We start from the raw sequence: 17,832 nt of genomic DNA, 5'->3' as shown, positions 1-17,832 counted from the left end.
AAGAGTTAGGGTTTGACATACAGAAGCTTTTCAGAAGCAGTACTGGGTATTGTTCACCTGAATGACTCATTAAATCCCTCAAACAATATGATTAACATGTCCAAACCTCAACTCAGTATCTTTCCATCCCAAACCTGATCTTCCTAGTATACTCCCTACTCTGATTAATAGGAGTTACTCTTTACCATCTGGGTAGTAGTCACCCCAGGCATTTTCTTTCTCTCCCATAGTCAGATAGTCACTAAATCCTGTTGATTCTGTTTCCTAAGCATCACCCGTCTCTCATTATCTCTCACTCAGACCCGCAGCTACCACCCTCTCTCTATTCCTCACTGTCCAGCCAAGCTTCTTCAAAGAATAGTCTATATTCCATGCAGATTGTATGCTTAAGGGCAGCTTTTTAAGTACGCTGCTATATATTTAGTGCCAATCACAGAGCTTGTCCATATTGGGTTTCCAATAAGTACTAAACAAATGAATGCAAATATCAGGACTTCATCTCTCCATTCCCTTGCAAGTGCAACAAAAAAAGGTTACTGATGAAATTCTGATAGGAAAATGGCACTGCCTTCTTTAATAAAGAAAACTCAGATCTTGTGAGGCTGACAGTGGAAGAAGAATCTCTGCATGCACAAGAGTAATTTATGAGTTAAGCCCATGAGTTCCAATTTTTGTTCTCAATATTCACTTTCTCCTTGGAGATCTCATTATTGCTGTTCCTCCTCACTGGCCTCACTGGCAGAAGGGTGCTGCTCCCCCTACAATGCTCCTACCTAGTTAGATCTATAACTATGACTCTTTCCCTTATATGTCTTGATACAGAAAAGATAAAGTTATAATATTTAAATAAGACTTTACCAAGGCTATAAGATAATAAAAGAGAAGAAAGGACAGACACCAAAAAGAAACCAGGCAGCAAATCTTAAAAGTTAGGATTTTCTCTCTGGCACTTTTAGGCTCTATTCTATGATAGCTCCTTATGTACCTTCAACAGGTAAGTGCTATTTTAGCATATACAACCCAAGAATCCATGCTTATCATATCCCCTCCTTAAAGAATAAACCTAGGAAAGAAAAGCCCAGAAGGATCCAGAGTTACCCACTCCCACTTACTTAAATCCTTTTATCCAAGTTGGTTTCTTGATTTGGACCCTATGTTTTTGGAAGAGGTGAACAAGGGAAATGCCAGCCCTTTAGAAATAACTCTCCTATCTTCAGGGGGCAGATTGTTTTATCCTACAGGTCACCCCAAGCCAATCAATCTTTATCTCAATTCAGCACAGTAATTCAATATTAATATGGGAATTCATGCCAGATGCATACATTGTAGGGTAACACAGACCACTGTCAAACCATCCAGTAACTTTAGCTTTCTAGACATGTTGTAGCACTCTGCATATTGACCAGTAATTCCTTCTTGAAATTTTCAAATCCTTGGTTGCCCATCTCCTGATTATACTCTTCCTTCTCTAGTTAGTTTCAGACTACGCTGGCCCTTTTCTTATTCTGCATTCTCTCCATAGCCAATTTTATTTGCTCCCATGGTTATAGTATAATGGTAATGTAACAGTTAAGAGTAAGCATTGGATCAACTCTACCATTTTTTTTTTTAGCTATGTAAGGGTAAAATAATATATATGCAAAGCATTTAACAGAGTGCCTGAAACATAGTAAGCACATAGACACGGCAGGTTAAAAGCAAAATAAAACAAAATATTCCAATAGGCTGATAGTTTCCAAATATACATCTCCAACTCAGACCTCATTGCTGAGGTCAAGATCAATTACCCCCAAAAACTATGTGGTGGGAAAACTTAGAAATAAGATTAGCCTCTGAAGGCTAAAATATAAATCAGTCTAATGGACCAGCAAATTCATACTGAATGATTCTAAGACCAGAGACTAGGTTATTACATAAAAGTTTTAAAATATTTAAAGAATGTTTCCATCAAGAAAAAAAAAGTTGTCAGGAATGAAAAAAGGAACTCAGAGGGGCAAAAATTGGAGGCAAATAAAGCTCTACTGTGCAGAGGTTCTCATAGCTTAAAGCTATTAAGTGACCACAACATATATCTAATTTCCTTTTTTCTGATTCCAAGCTCCTCAGCAACCTGATGATTTCTCATATAATTTTCCTACAGAGAAAACTCCTTAGTCAGAGAACCTATGCTATCTACTTGGCAAATATCTCTAAGTATATCAATAAACTGGCATCCTAAAAATTCATCAGTCACATTGTGTGTATCTCCAAACCTCATACATTCTGGTGCACTTAGCAAGACTGTGTTTGTAAGTGCCCAAGACTTAGGAGCCCTGGTTTCTTTTTACAGTTACTAATTCATCAGTGAATTTCATAGCGAAGGTCTCTTGTTGGAGACCAGCCAGTCAGCTTTTTCCTTAACTAAAGCACTGTTCATTTAAAGCAGGAAATCCTCTACATATGCTTTATACTCTATATATAAATATACTCAACTATCTTATAACAGGATTAGATATTGGTAAAATATTAGCAAATCCAGCTTCATGAGGGTGAGCACTAAAATTCACTAGCAATAAAATTTTGCTCTCTTTTAAGACTAATTTTCTAAAATGCCTTCATTATAAAGTACCTTCCTCCAACCATTAATTATCGTGTGCTTTTATAAACAGTAGGTAAACATGCAATACCTTTGAAAATTCTGACTACATTTTTCTTTCATTCATTCATTCGTCAAATATTTATTAAGTTCATTCTAAATGTCAGGCACTGTACTCAGAGCTGGAGATGAGCAAAAGCTGGCAGAGTTGCTACTCTTGTGTGCTTAAGCTTTAGGAGCAGACACACTTTAATAAAATGATCACACTGACAATTCTAAAACTACATTTGTAACTTATTAGCAAGAAGAGATATATGGTACAATAAGAGTACATAACAGGGGCATTTAATCAGATCAGGCAAACTTCTCTGAGAAAGTGGTATTTCAGCTAAGATCAACAAGAATAGGAGTCAAACACTAGGCTAGAACAGTCTGGACAAAGAAAATAGTACTGGAGGTGCTGCATCCACACTCACTGTCTCTACTTCTTCTCCCATTCTCTCTTAAATGAAACACACTTTTATACCATTTACTGCACTGAAATTGCTCTCAAGATCCTCAGTGATCTCCACATTACCATATGCAGTGATCAGTTAACCTCTTCTCATTTGACCTAGAGCAGCATTTAACATAACTTAGCATTACTTCCTCCTCAACCACTTCCACTTGGCTTTTAGGACACCACACTCTGTAGGCTTCTCTCTCTGTTCACTAGCTACTCCTGCAAAGTCACAGTTGCAGATAACACCAAATCGACCCAAACTCCATGGAGTGCCTCTTTTTGTGATACCAACTATTCTCAGTCTTTACCAAGTATCAAAACACTACTATGAAAACTAAAATTTTATCTATAGCCAGATCTTCCCCCTCATCTTTGGACTCATTTATTCAACTCTACTGGATTGTCTTAGAAGCATCTCAGAATTAATGTGGCCAAACTAAACTCCTGATTCACCCACTTACCCTCATACACAAATCTGGAAATTTCCTATGACATTAAATGGCAATTCCTTCCTTCTAGTTGCTCAGGCTAAGAACTTGGAGTCATCTTTAACTCTTTTACTCTCACACCTCATATCCAATTTGTCAGCAAATCTGTTAGCTATACTTTCATAATATATCCAGACTCTAGCCTCTTCCCACTTTCTCCATTGTTATCACCCTAGTCCACTACATCCCTCACCTGGACTATTTCTTTATATTCTAGTGTTTCTGCTTCTACCCTTGCTTTTCCTTGGTCTATGATGAACATAATTTAAAAGAAGTAATCAATTTTAAAAGTCAGATTATGCAACCCATCTGCTCAAAACCCTCCAATGGCTTCCTATCTCAATCAACAAAGTCAAAGACCTTTCAATCACCTACATGACCTCCTTCCTCTGTGACCCCATGTTATTATCTTCTCTTGCCACACTGCTATTTGTCAAAGGTGAGGAACCACAGGCCTTTGCACTGGCTGTTCTCTTCACAGAAATGTTCTTTCTCCAGACATCTGCTTGACTTACTCCTTCTCCTACTTCAGATCCCCTCCAACGTCTCCTTCTTGATTAGGTGTTCTTTGACCACCTTATTTAAGTGAAACTTGCCCCTCAAAAACTGGCACTCCCCATTTCCTTCCCAGTTGGTTCTTATTTTTCTCCACTGCATTTGCCTTCATTTACTACATATGTCACATATTTATTGTCTACCTCTCCTTAGTAGAATGCAAGATCTATGAGAGTAGGGACTTGAGTATATTGTGCTCAGCGGTACACATCCTCAGTGTCCCATTATATAGTAGGTACACAACAGATACTTGCTGAGTGAACAAATGGACAAAAAGGAATATAAGAACCAGTGACTGAAGAAAGATCTGTATGGCTGAAGCACAGATAAATGGAGAGTGGTATACTAAATGGGGCTGGAGAGGTAGAAAGGGACCAGAAGACACTAGGCTTTATAAAGAAATTTTGCTTTTAAGATAAAGATAAGGCATCACTGAATGGTTTTAAGAGAAAATCTAATTGGATTTGCATTTGGAAAGATCATTCTGGCTGCTGAGTGGAGAACTAATGGAGAAAGGCCAGAGTGAATAATCACTATTGCAATGGTATTGGCAAGTGATTATGGCAGTTTGTGAAAGACTGTGCTTACACAGATGGAAGAAAAAAGATGGATTTGAGGGATATTTGGGAAATAAGACATTCAGGACTTATTAATAATTTGGCTACAGAGGTAAGGAGGACATTAAAAAATCAAGAAAAATGCTTAGGTTTCAAATTTTCACAAGTGGATGTTAATGCTCTAAAGTGAAATAGGAACACTGGAAAAGAATCAGATTCACAGGAGATAAACATGTATTTGATTTTAGGCATGGTGAGTTTGAGGTGCTTTTGAAATATCCAAGAAGAAATATCAAGAAAATGGATATAAGAAAGGTTAAAGATGACGCTGGATGGAGCTATACATTTAAGAGTCATAGGTGGTGGCAAAATCATGACAATGGTTTCCATTACACAGAAAAAAAAGGAGACCCAGACTTAAGAATCTACCCTACCACTTGTGGGCTAGACTAAAGAGGATGAGCCTCCCAAAAAGAAAAAAAAAAAAAAGAAAAAAAAAAAAAAGCAATGGTTTTGTTTGTTTCCTGAAGTCATACTCATAAGGAGTTCTCGTTTTTTAAAATTCTGATTTAAACAAGTAACAGTAGAATGTCCAAGCCTTTCCAACCTAAACCAAACTCATCAACTATACATCTCTCCAAGGATAAGTCACTGTTAGAAACTAAAATTCACAACACCTGTCTCTTTGCTGCTTCAAAGTACATCAATACACAAAGTTATGCCTCCCAAAATATATATGATTTTGGTTTATTGCAATTTCCTGAAATTACCATATCTCTCTCACTCTGGAGCTCACCATATGCTGTTCCTTCTTCCCTCTTTGCCTGAGATGAAGATTTCCCTGACTTCCCAAGACTGGGCTAAGTGATCTTCTTTCCAGCCATCCGAATGATATCATATAGTACTGCATGTTTTATGTGTGTACCGGATGTGTGTGTGCTGCACAGTAATGTATATTTAACCATCAATTTAACTAGATTGGTGCTGTGTCCTTTCCACTATTGTATACTTAGTACCTAACAAGGCTAAGTTTTAAGAAACGTATCTATTCTGCAATGTGAAGAATTAAAATCTAATTTGGTTGTCGGTCCACTGACAGCCCTTCACACCTCGGCTTTTCTCACGAAAAGTGACTTTTTAAACTCAAACAGTAATTTGTAAACAAATGATTGAATCTTTAAAAATGCTAAATTTTGTAGATTTCTATAGGTCTTTTTTATGTGATATCATTAAAGCCTGCAAAAATTCATATCTAGGAATATTTGGGAGTCTTTTGCCTTCAATCTCGTACAAAGTTGATCTGACAACTCTTTTCCAAAGCCTGGCTTGGGACTTTATTTGAGCAAATGCAGTATAGAGTACCTCTATATAATGGCAAACAAAGATGCAGTTGCACAAGTATCGCTAATTCATCCCGCGAGAGCCCACTTGACAGAAGCAGAGGCAGGAGCGCAGAGCACGTTTCCACAGCATCCCCCTTGCCTGGGCTAATGCGGCTCCCTCTGACCGACCCTAGGGATACCGACCATCCCCAAATCCTCGCCTCAGCGCGCCCTCGGGCTTGGGCACCCGGACTAGTGCTTCCTACGCACATTAATGATAAAAGTCCCTGGACAAAGGAATACAGTGCCAGACGGTTTCGTCTCTAAAATCCCTGAGGAAATGGAGGGAGAAAAAAAACCCGTCAAAAGAAAGGCGGCAACCAAGCCTACGGTGCTCACCGAGCCGACGCTCTCGGTCAGTCTCCATCTGTGCTAACCGTTGGCTCGCAGGCCGCCACAGGCAACGTCGCAGTGGCTCCTGGGGGCTGTAGTTTCTGTCGCAAACAGAACGCGCCAGCGGCACCAAAACTACACTTCCCAGAAGTCAATGCGAGGACGCCCTGCCCTCTTAGATCGGGGGTTTGCAATAACAAAGAGACTGTCACTATTTTTAGGCTGATCTTAAATTTAGATTCAAGGTCTTCCAGGAGTGTGCCTGTGCCCTCTTTCTCGGGCGTGCTTATCTTGTCTGTGATAGTTTCGGTGTACTTCAACTCCCCCTTACTGTTCTTTCCCCTGTACAGCCAGGAAATCCAAACGTTAGGGGACGGAAAACGTCCCCCCGCGGCGCCGATTAAGCACCTCCTAAGACGCATACGTCCTGCTTGCCGTCACGCATGCGTAACACCGGCAGCGGTTGGCGGCCGCGCGCGGACTTGGGGTCTGGAGGTAGCCTGTGGGAGGGCGGGGCTTTTTCCAATGGCTTTGCCTCCGCGGGTCGCGTATGCTTGGGCGGGGAAGACGGAGCAGGAGCAGGAGCAGGAGCAGGAGCAGGAGCAGGAGCAGGGGCAGGGGCAGGGGCGGCTCCTGGTTTGTGCCGGGCGGAGAAAGGGGAGGGGCTGGGGGGGTGAGGACCCCATCTCCCCTCCCCGCTCCCGCCCTCTGGGCCGAGCCCCACCGATGGGGCTGGGCGAAGGGGCGGGCTCTGCTCCTCAGGCCCTGCAGCTCCGCCAGCTTCGCGGTCAAGCCCCGCGCTCTGGGATTGCGGGGCTACCCTGTGCCCGTCTGGCTTGGCGGGCGCTGGGCGACGACGCAGGGTTCCGAAAAGAAGCGGGGTCTGCCCGGGGGTTCAGATTCGGCAGGGCAGGAGACGCTTTCCTCTAACGCCGCCACCGAGACACCGAGACAGCAGCTGCACAAGCCTCCCGCACCCCTGGAGCGCTAGGGTCTCCAACCGCCGCGGCCAGTGAGCCCGGGTTCAGCGAGCCTTCCCTGCCAGCGCCTGGCCCGGAGGGAGGAGCTGCGGAGGGCGGGGACTGGTGCCGGAGGAGGGGCGGGGTGGGAAGGCTCCCGAGAACACCGTGGCTGCACAGACAAAAAACACCGAATGGCTGGAGAGCGTTCAACTGTTACCAACCTTTTTGAGCAGAACACGGATTTGACAGTTCCACAACGTAAGGATATCCTCTGACCCCGCGAGACGGAGAACGCTTCCCCGACACTGCCTGTCCTGCAAAGCCAGCGCTGTAAGGTTTTCAACTTTCCAACTTTTTGTTTTCAGTCTCTGACTTGAAGACTGCCCCTCCGGGTAGAAGGAGAGGGCGAGCTCTATCCTATAGATTGAAGACACTTCTGGTTCCAAATGTCACTCAGACGTGTGTTTTCATGACAATTCGATTTCTCTGATTTTTTTCTTACATTTCTCATTTTAAAAATACGAAGTGCTTTTGGTGACATGCTGAAAGGTAACTGAAGACTTAAAAGAAAACTCCAATTGTCATGGCTGAAGGAGAGAATGAAGTGAGATGGGATGGACTGTGCAGTAGAGATTCAACTACTAGAGAGACAGCACTGGAAAACATCAGGCAAATCATTTTGAGAAAAACCGAGTGTCTTCGTTTGGTGAAAGAGACACCTTATCGTCCATCAGACGGGCTTTCAAATGCTATTTCTTTGGATGTTTTGAACAAACTTCTTGCTCATCTGCTTATGCTTTCTAAGAGGTGTCCCTTTGAAGATGTAAGAGAGAAAAGTGAGTTTATTCTGAAGAGCGTCCAGGTAAGGAAGAGCATTATAAGTACAACTGTCTATCTCATATAGTGAAGTTTTACTTGCAGCTTTTCACTTTGCATATACTTCAAATAGGTTATTTGAATCATTCAGCATCTTAAATTTAGAGTGTTCTGTAAAACATTGAATTTGGGGTTAAAATTGGACAGGATGAACTAAAGTAAAAGTAATTTTCAAATACAAGTAAACAAGTATTTTCTTCTAGAGGGTTTTGACAAAAACTGCATTCCTCCTGGGGGGAAAAATATGTGAAAGTTACAGTTAATTGCAATACTTGCTTTTCCTTATGTCCATGTTGTTGGAAGTGTAGCCAGTATGCTTTTCACATTGTTACAAACATGTGGAAAGTTTCACATTTAAAAGCCTCTAAAATGATAAAGAATATTAAATCTTTCCTAGTCAGCTTATTCAAGATAACTGATGAAACAATTTTCTCTTGTTCTTAAGAGCAAAACAAAACAAACAAACAAAAAAAGGATCTGTTCCCTAAATGTAATCTTTCTTTTCTCAAAGAAAGAATTATATAAAATAATAAAAGCCCATGGTGTAAAGGAGCTGACATCTGCAGATTGAAAAGTTGGATCCAGGTTGAGTGAATTGTAAAAAAACTGTTATGATAAATTACTCAACTAGCTTTCTCTGTGTTGATTCTTTCCTTTTTAACATAACATGCCTATTTAAGTTGTGAGTGCAAAAGATTAAAAATGATGTAGTTTTCCTCCTGTTTTGCACATATTCAATTTATCTTGTTTTATTAGAGATTTATTAGAAGATTTTTTAAGTGAAAAGTTTTTAGATATTAAGAATGGTCAGTAATGCTCTTTATGCTTATCAGTCTAAATTACATAATTCACAAGTGTTGTTCGAATTCATAATATGAAAAGTTTTAAACTTTATAATTTATTTGGGTATATATGTAAGCTAAAATGAACAGTGTTTCTATTCTGGTTTGAATCCAGTTTGAAACACAAAAATAATCATGTGCATAAAATGATGACTCTTTAAGATCTTGGGATATTTCTTCTCACAAACACTGCGGAAACAATTGTCACAATTTCTATTTATCCAGAGATACTAGAGAGGAATTAATATTCTAGTACTTGAAGTTTGCCCTTTTAAGCATCAGAAATTATTTCTCTATCTCTTAGTGTGGTGACTACATCCTTTTTTTTTTTTTTCATAATAGCATATCAAGTACATACTGTTGTGCTGCTGAGAATGGAATGTATAGGAGTATATGATCCATTTTGTTCAAATTTGTGTGTTCAGTTTTTATAGTTTTTCTGTTCCTTCCCTTGCTGTCAGAATACTTCATTCTTCTCCTGAATCTTTTATTTTGCTGCCTTTTTAAATATTAGAAAGGGAAATCAGATAACCAATTTTGTTAAGAGTTAGACTGAAAACAGAAGTAATTAGGCCCTGGGGAATACAGGGTCAAAGGACTGATTTAATGGTAAGTAAATGGGTACTAGTGTAGAACTGGGCATAAATTCTCCTCCTTTATTAATATGCTGCATAATCTTCAACGAGTTAAGTTACTTGACCTCTCTTAGCTTAGATTTCCACATCTATAAAATGGGAATGATAATACAGAGCTGTTGTGAGAATTAAATGAGATATAAAATGCTCCTCTCCTGTTTTACCAGTGAAATACTTGGACTATGTGATACATATTTCAAGACACATTATCCTGCAAAAGAATTCAAGAATCTCCTCTACTGTGTAGTTTTCCCATTGATTTATACCCTCTTTTTCATCTCGACATCTATTGCACATTATTCTGGCCACAATTCTTACATGCACTTTACTTACATTGGGCTAAAACACATGTTTATGTGTCTGTCTCCCCTAAGTGGGCTGAACTTCTCAAGAGTGTTGGCTGAGACCTGGAAGCTACTAAATAAATATCTAGTAGATGAACAAATTTATATTTGGCTTCTTTTTGTTTCTTGGTCTGAATAGATGAAGTTACTGGATTAGGGAGTTTCCATCCCTACATCATTCATTCATGTCTTTATTCAGCAAATGTTAATTGAACCCCTGCTGAATGCCATTCTAAGACCTGAGAATTAGTGGTGAACAATTTTGACATTCTCCTGAAGGGAGATAGGCCATAAAATAGTAAACAAATAAACAGTGTAATTTTAGATAGTAAAGGAAGACTTCCCTGAAGGGATAACGTTTAAGCAGAGGTGAATAAATATTATCCGGGCAAAAGTGAGATTTGTGAGAGGAATGTTCCAGACATAGGGAGTAGTATGTGTGAAGGCCTCACGGCAGATGAATTCTAGGAGTGGAAAGTAAGGCAGTGTGGTTGGAGCATACATTTTAAGGAGAATGTGAAAGCTTAAGTGCACACTCTGGAGTCTGATCTGACTCCAGTACTTCATTAACTCTACAACCTCAGATAAGTTATGTAATCTCTCCTTGACTCAGTTTCCTCATCTGCAAGATAAGGACGATGTTAATAGTTCTGCCTCACAATGAGAATAACATGAAATCATGCTTACAAAGCATAACACACTGCCTAGCACATTAAAAACTCCCATAAAGTCAGGAATTCTTACTGTTTTTAGGCAGGAGCCAGAGAACAGAGGATCTTGTGGGCCATGTTAAGAGTTGTGGGCTTTATCTTGGGAACAATGGGAAGCCACTGAGGGGGTGTGTTGGGCAAGATGGTGACATGATGATACATGGCATGTTAGAAGCTCACTTTGGAAGCAGTTCAGAGAATGGATTTCAGAGGTGAAACGTGGATGTGCAGCATCAGTTAGGAGGTTGTTCCACTAGTCCAAGGCAACAAAGGTGGAGCAGGACGTAGTAGGAAAAGGTGAAGAGGTCTGTGAGATAGCTAGGAGTTAGAAGCATAGGATATATTATTTAATTGGGTATAGGAGATGAGGAAAATAAAATGAAAGATGGCTCTAAAGTTTCTGGCTTGAACTACTTGGTAAATAGTTCAGTCATTTCAGGAGACAAAACAGTGGTAGAGGGTCAGTTTAGGGGAATGATGAGTTTCTGTTTTAGACATGTTGAGATTAAGTTTCCTATGATACAATCTGATTAGTAATAGTGCTTGAAGGGATTTCTGCCCCTGCCACCACTATTCTAGTTCTGACATTGTTACCTTTTATTTTTCTAGACTTAACTCATCCTCTACCTTTATATCCATCCTCCACATAATTGCAGAGCTATTAATCTAAAATGAAAATCTGACCATATTTCTCTTCTCCCTAAAATATTTAGGATAGAATCCAAACTTCTTTAGGATGCTATATAATGTCCAACATCATCTGGCTTCCACTTAACATTCCAGCTTCACACCGGAAAGCAAATAATTCAAATACAGTGCTTTTTAATGCATTCTGTTATTCATTAGTAAGCCGCAAAAGCTGAACTGCATTTGCAATTCCTGCAGCTGTCCCTGAAGGTCCTTAATTGCTATAGGTCAGCTCAGAGGACTATGTTAGGAAGGGAGAGATGGTAGGGTGGTAGTAAGATGTATTCAACTCAAAATGGCTAAACCTGTACAAAATTGGCACACTGGGAGATAGCATTCTCTGTTCTCAATTTATTGATTTCAAGTCATACTTAAATTTGTTCAACACATTTTTTGAGAACTATTCTGTGCCAGGCACTTTACTCAGGATTGGAAGATAAATTAGATTTGTTCCCTGCTTTTGAGGAAGGTCTTCTGTTCTCATAGGAGGCTTTAGTTGTACTGTTTGTTTTTTAAACCCATAATACCTTATGATTCCCTAAGCAAAGGAACAGAAGTGTTAACACTGACCCAATATACTAATATAGTCCACTGGTGAGCTATGGTATTTGTGATGCATGTAATTAAGGGGGAAAATGTGAGTGTGTATATATTTATCAAAAGATTGTGAGGAGTATCCAAAATAGCCAAATACTTTTCCAAGAGTAGTCATTTGATCCTCTTCATTTCCATACCATGAAAAAGGAAAACTTAAATTTTCTTATATGGCTGCCAACAATTAACACTGACTGAAAGTAACTTGGCTTAAGATAGAAAATTTAGACCAAATAACAAAGTATTTATCTTTGTTAAGTGGGGTGGAGGAGGCTTTCATTTAGTGAAGTGATTGTTACCCTCCAAGGGAGAAAAGAAACTTCAGCTGTTGGATATGGTGCACATTTACAGTTTGTTAGAGTTGCAATTGGAGTATCCAGTTGGTATCCACTGGGTAGTATACAGTTTGTAGTTTTAACAATAAGAGATTTATTATTTCACAAAATAAATCTGGAGGGTGGACAGTTTCAAGCTTGAATGATTGAATCATTAGCTGAATTACGCTACCTTTTAATCTTCTATCTTTTTGTTCTCCTTTGCTCAACCTAGCAAGTGCTGACTCAGCTCATGGTTACAAGGTTACTACAGCAGTTCTAGGTACCATGTGTAATCATGACCCTCTGCAGCTAAGAGGAAAAGAGTTTCTTCCCATGTGTGTATCAGGGAAGGAAAGCTTTTCCCAGAAACCTTCCAGCAGACTTCTCAGTTTTTATTGATGAGTGTCACATGCCCTTTACTAAGCCAGTCATTGGCAAGGAAATTGGACATTTCTCTATTTGGTTTGGACTAATCCACATTCAACCCCTAAGAGCCAGAAGAACCCTCATCACGTGAATAAAGATTTCTGTTGGTGAGAAAGAAGAGAGACAGAAGATAGGTTTAGTCAGAGGCTGCCAGTAAAACTCATATGTAACTAGATAATATATTGCTTTGGTCTAGTTATAATTTAGATTCTGCTAGATTGGAAACATAATTTATAATGATGCTATAAAACATAACGGATTAAGAACATTTTGGAAGTAGAGTTGACCTTTTAAGATGATTGTTTTGTTTTGATTTCTTTTTTACTGCCATGTCTAGTCAAAGCCAAAAGCTTAAGTTAGTCCATCTCAAACATTCGCTGCTGACTCTTAGATATCACAGCAAATATGTAAGTCCTCTTTTCACTATTTACACAGTTTCTCTCTTCCATATCCACTTTTTTTATTTTATTTTTTTTTTTGTCTTCCTTGTTTTATTGATTCACTGAGAACTCAATTCCTTTCCCTCTGAAAGCCTCCTAGCTTGCTTCTCTCCTCAGTGCTTCCTTGCATTTCTGTCTTTGACCTCTTTCTTTCTTTGCTTTTGAGCTCAAAGGAGAATACTATTGACCCTCAGGTTGTCTGGGCTTCTTTGGATGAAGAATGTAAAGAAACTGAAGGCAAATCTTTAACTTTTTTTTTCTATGTAATTTGAAAACAAAGTAAAGAGCCTATTTTCTTTTTACCCACTGGCTTACAGGATGAATCATATCTGCATCATCTACCCCCAGTGTCCTCTTTATAATACAAAAATACATCCTGTTCTCTTCCTTTGTTCTGACTTTTAAGAAAGATTGAAACTAACAAGGATATTATTTTTTTGTTTTGTTTTCTGATTTCAGATATTTTATTACTCTTACAGTACCCCAAATGGTCTCTAGCATGAGGGGGGAAAAACCAGAGTGATTGATTTTTAAAATATTTTTCTAACATAATTTTTTTGTTTGTTTATAAATGGGATGTAGTGCTTTGTAGGAAAATGGGATGTTAAACACTTGCCTATTAGATTTCAATTTAAGGTCATGGGTTGTTTATAATACCGTGGAGGACTCCCTGAAACAATAGTTAAGCTTAATTAGAATTATTTTATTATCTTTAACACTTTGTGCCCTTGAAGTACTGTCCAGATCATTCATGGAGTAAAAGAATTAGGAAATAGATGTGCTATTCTTGTTTTAGAGTTATATTCATTTTCCTCTTGGTAAGCCATTAGAAATTTGCAGGATAGCTTTCAAGCATTTGAATAGATGATAACAACTAAAACAGCCAACTTAAGGATTTGTTGAAACTTTGATGTGACAGAAAGTAACCATGGAATCTTAAGTCTAAAAAGTATTATTAATCCCTTAAGGCTTTGAAACAACAAGGCCCTAATTGGTGTTATGTCTTAATCATAAAGAATTTCATATTTAAAAACAAGCAGTGTTTATGAGGTAGCAAATTAGCATGTACTGGAGGAACCATAGATGGGTAAAATTTTAGAATTTGTGGAAGGACAGGGAATATGCTGGTGGAGGGGGAGTCAGTGCTAAAAATGCACAGAAGGATGAAAGTTACACTAGACGTACATCAGCACCAAGCAAGCCTTGCCAACAATTTTAATCTCTTCTTTGTCATAATTTCTCAAATCAGTGTATTTGTTTCACACTGTGGTAAAATATTTACTTGTTAAATTGAATTCAATGGAAAATAGGATTTACTTTGACCTAGCTTTTCTAGATCATATTTATTACTTTAAGAGAGAAATACCTTAATTGACCTTGATGATGTTACCTAGTACTTTAATTAATTTAATTTAATTTAATTTAATACTGCTGGTACAGTATACTAAGGGGTACCTGAGGGTTCTCCAGAATATCTGATGATGGTATTGCTGGGGGCAATGGGCAGACTGGAAATTTAAGTCACACTACAAGAACATTATTTGATGCTTTGCTTTTTTTTTTTTTTTTTTTGCAATTAGTTAACATACCAATTTAAAGTAATGTTAATAAAGATACATTTACCATGACATTTGTGTATAGAAAAAAGGTCTTTTAAAAGATGCATGTTTTAAAAGAATGCTGTTTCACTGGAAATACTTAGGGAGTGTCTGTAGGATGACTATTAGGACCATTTATTGGATTTTCCCAGTTGGCATTTTTATTGTTGAGTCTGCGTATCCTAGTAGATTGTCACAGTTTGTGACATATTTCAGTTTATATGAAAAAAACTTGTAAAATTTGGAAACACAAGAATTATCTGTCTTCTCATGTTTTAATTTCTTTTATATAATTACTTACAGAAATATCTAATTAGATTGCGATGAAATACAGAATTACTTTAGAAAAATGAGATACTTTTAGTTTTATGCTTTATGTAAATCTTCCTATTTTTAATTTAAAAAGTAAAAAACTTCATAGATTTATAGATTATTACTTACATTATAAAATTACCTTCAAACAACTTCCTAAGCTTTTTTTTTTTTAACATTTTTTATTGACTTATAATCATTTTACAATGTTGTGTCAAATTCCAGTGTAGAGCAGTTTTTCGGTTATACATGAACATATGTATATTCATTGTCACATTTTTTTCTCTGTGAGCTACCATAAGATCTTGTGTATATTTCCCTGTGCCCTAAGCTTTTAAACTATAGTAAAGGAAAATAAAATTTATGATGTGAGTTTTTATGAAAGTGATTACCCAAATCTACTTTCATATATACACAGTCATTAAGTGTTTACTATTTAGATGCCCTAGAACTAGGTTTTAACTTAAAAATTGTTTTAATTGACAAGATAATAAATATATATGCCTTTTTAAAAATTTAAATTGGATACTTTGTCAATTCTACGTGTAATATTCAGTAAAGCCTAATTAGAATCTTAGTTTACCCCACTAAAAGTGATCATTTACTGTTTTGACACTTCAGTGCTTGACAAGCATTGCACAATAGTCTTTAAATTTTACATGATTTCATTTTCTAGCAAGTTGGCAGGTGTTAGCTGTCTATAATTATAACTGAGTAATTTTTCAAATGCTATTCATAGCCTAAACACAGCAAGAAATTCTTCCAATCATGTGATAGAGACCAAGGCTTGCAAAATAGTGGTAGAGTGATATGTTCAGTGGTACTAAAGGACATATTTAGAGAAGCATTTCAAAAATAAAAAGTGATATAAATGAGAGGGAGACAAGTTTTCTCATAAAATAAGATCTCTCAAAGTTGCTGATAGTGATTACACCTCACCCAATAAAGTAATGTATACACTGGCAGATTTAAATTATAAAATATAACACATATTTATTCAGTTTTGTTGGTGACAGAGGTTCTGAGTATAAGAAATAATTGAAATTATTGAGGCAGTACAGATTTTACAATTGAACCTAGTGAATTATTTCTTCTCATTTCATTCATGACATATTTATTGTGTACCTACAATATGCCAAACACTGTGCTTAGCAATCTTTTGGCATGTCAAAGGAAAGGCTGTAAGTTTCTCTTAATTTTAATAATGATTCTACTTTAAAAACAAAAGAAGCTCTTGCTTTCTTTCTCTTGATTATTTTTTTCTTCTCTAGTCATCTATTTTATATATAAAGAGTCTCACATTGACTAGAGATCTTAGTGCAGAATGGTTTAAAGATCTTGGAATTTCTTTACCAGCCATATGCTCATGAATAAATTAACCTCTGTACTCTCAGTTTTCTCATCTGTGAATTGACATAGTTTTATTATCTACCTTGTGATGGGATTACAAAAAATTAAAGGAGAGCACATTGGTAAAGCATTTTGTAAAAAAAACCTTGATATACTGTACAAATTTAATTATGAATTAGCTTTTTGAGACTGTTTACTTATCTGTAAAATGGAGGTGATAATAATAATACCATTCTCACAGAGTAGTTTTGAGAATTAAGTGAACAGTAAGGTATGTTGAAGTAGGCCTGGTACGTAGTAAGTGCTCAGTAAATACTGGTAATGATGATGATGAGTATTGGTGATGATAACAATGATGAAGAAGATGAACTCAATCTAGGTCTCGCAGCTAGCGAGTCAAACTCCAAACTGGCATTACTTTAAGATTTTTATGTAATTTTTGTATCCATGTGTACTAGCATCGCTGATTGCCTTTTGTATACTAAATTTTAATATGTTAGCTGATTAATACTGATGTCCAACTTTATCAAAGTGTTCTTCTAACCAACCACTGCCTCAGGGTAAGTGGTGGACTTACCCAGAAGTTTGCCCCAGGGGTGATGGCAGATCTGTAGCATCCATCCTCTCCTTGGAGTCCAGCACCATTCTAGAATGTCAATATGGTGCCAGCAGGGAGGGGTTGTAGGCAGGCAGCTGTAGGTGTCATCCACATAGTCAAGTGTACATGGAGAGGTCCATTGCCAAGGTCTGTGCTTTAATATGTGGACAGCATTAGAGGAGAATGGTCAAGACCGTGGGCTTTGGAGTTAGACCTGGCTCTAAGTCCTGCTCTGCCAATCTTTGTGACCTTGGGCAAGTTATATAACCTCCATAAGCCTCAGTTCCCTCACAGAGTTACAAGGATTAAATGAGGTAATATGTGTAAGCACTCAGGGAATGTTAACTATTAGTATTCTGTTTCACCCTCACAGTGCGACTAGGGGAGAGGAGATGGGAAGTTGAGCCCTCTGGCACCATATGCCCTTTAGGGTGCCCCAAGTCACCGGGCAACTGGGAAAGTTTTCACCTGCTTTCCAGGTTCCTTGGCCCTGGGGAATAGCACCCTAGAGGAAATAGCACCTCTAGGGACCAAAGTAAGGGTTTTATAAATATTGTTTTAGCACTCTGGGAACTGGATTCCTTCCCTGACACCATGCTACTCTATTAATCCACTTAGGAACATTTGACTTTCAAATGTGTTTTCAGGGATATAAAATATAGGAAAGCAAATGATGGCTCTGTGCCAGTGTTGTCATAAGCAACTGAACCCTCTGCGTCTAGTCGATTCATGTGTGATACTTGAGGCAA

At 38.1% G+C, this 17,832-nt stretch overlaps 2 protein-coding genes across 7 annotated transcripts in view; one reads left to right on the top strand and one right to left on the bottom strand.

Annotated features, from left to right (window-relative positions):
• The window catches only part of CEP57L1 (centrosomal protein 57 like 1), a 58,440-nt gene extending 51,938 nt beyond the window's left edge, over window positions 1-6,502 (bottom strand). For 2 of the 5 annotated variants that reach the window (XR_004321882.1, XM_032484671.1), the window contains exon 1: window positions 6,399-6,458. The gene's annotated coding sequence lies outside the window, so the exon portion shown is untranslated. Of the gene's footprint in view, window positions 1-6,398 lie in introns of all 5 variants that reach the window. The other 3 variants (XM_014561508.2, XM_032484673.1, XM_032484672.1) reach the window with 3 other exon arrangements.
• Window positions 6,503-7,508: 1,006 nt separating this feature from the next.
• SESN1 (sestrin 1) overlaps window positions 7,509-17,832 on the top strand; it is an 89,579-nt gene continuing 79,255 nt past the window's right edge. Inside the window, exon 1 of one of the 2 annotated variants that reach the window (XM_014561540.2) lies at window positions 7,509-8,216. In XM_014561540.2, the coding sequence (XP_014417026.1) occupies window positions 7,938-8,216 (279 nt within the window). In that variant the 5' untranslated portion in view covers window positions 7,509-7,937. The remainder of the gene's footprint in view (window positions 8,217-17,832) is intronic. The other variant, XM_006187421.3, reaches the window with a different exon arrangement.

This window comes from Camelus ferus, chromosome 8 (assembly GCF_009834535.1).
Source record: "Camelus ferus isolate YT-003-E chromosome 8, BCGSAC_Cfer_1.0, whole genome shotgun sequence".
Lineage (NCBI taxonomy): Eukaryota > Metazoa > Chordata > Mammalia > Artiodactyla > Camelidae > Camelus > Camelus ferus.
The sequence above is the reverse complement of the archived record's forward strand: the minus strand, read 5'-3'. Positions and strand labels throughout refer to the sequence as shown.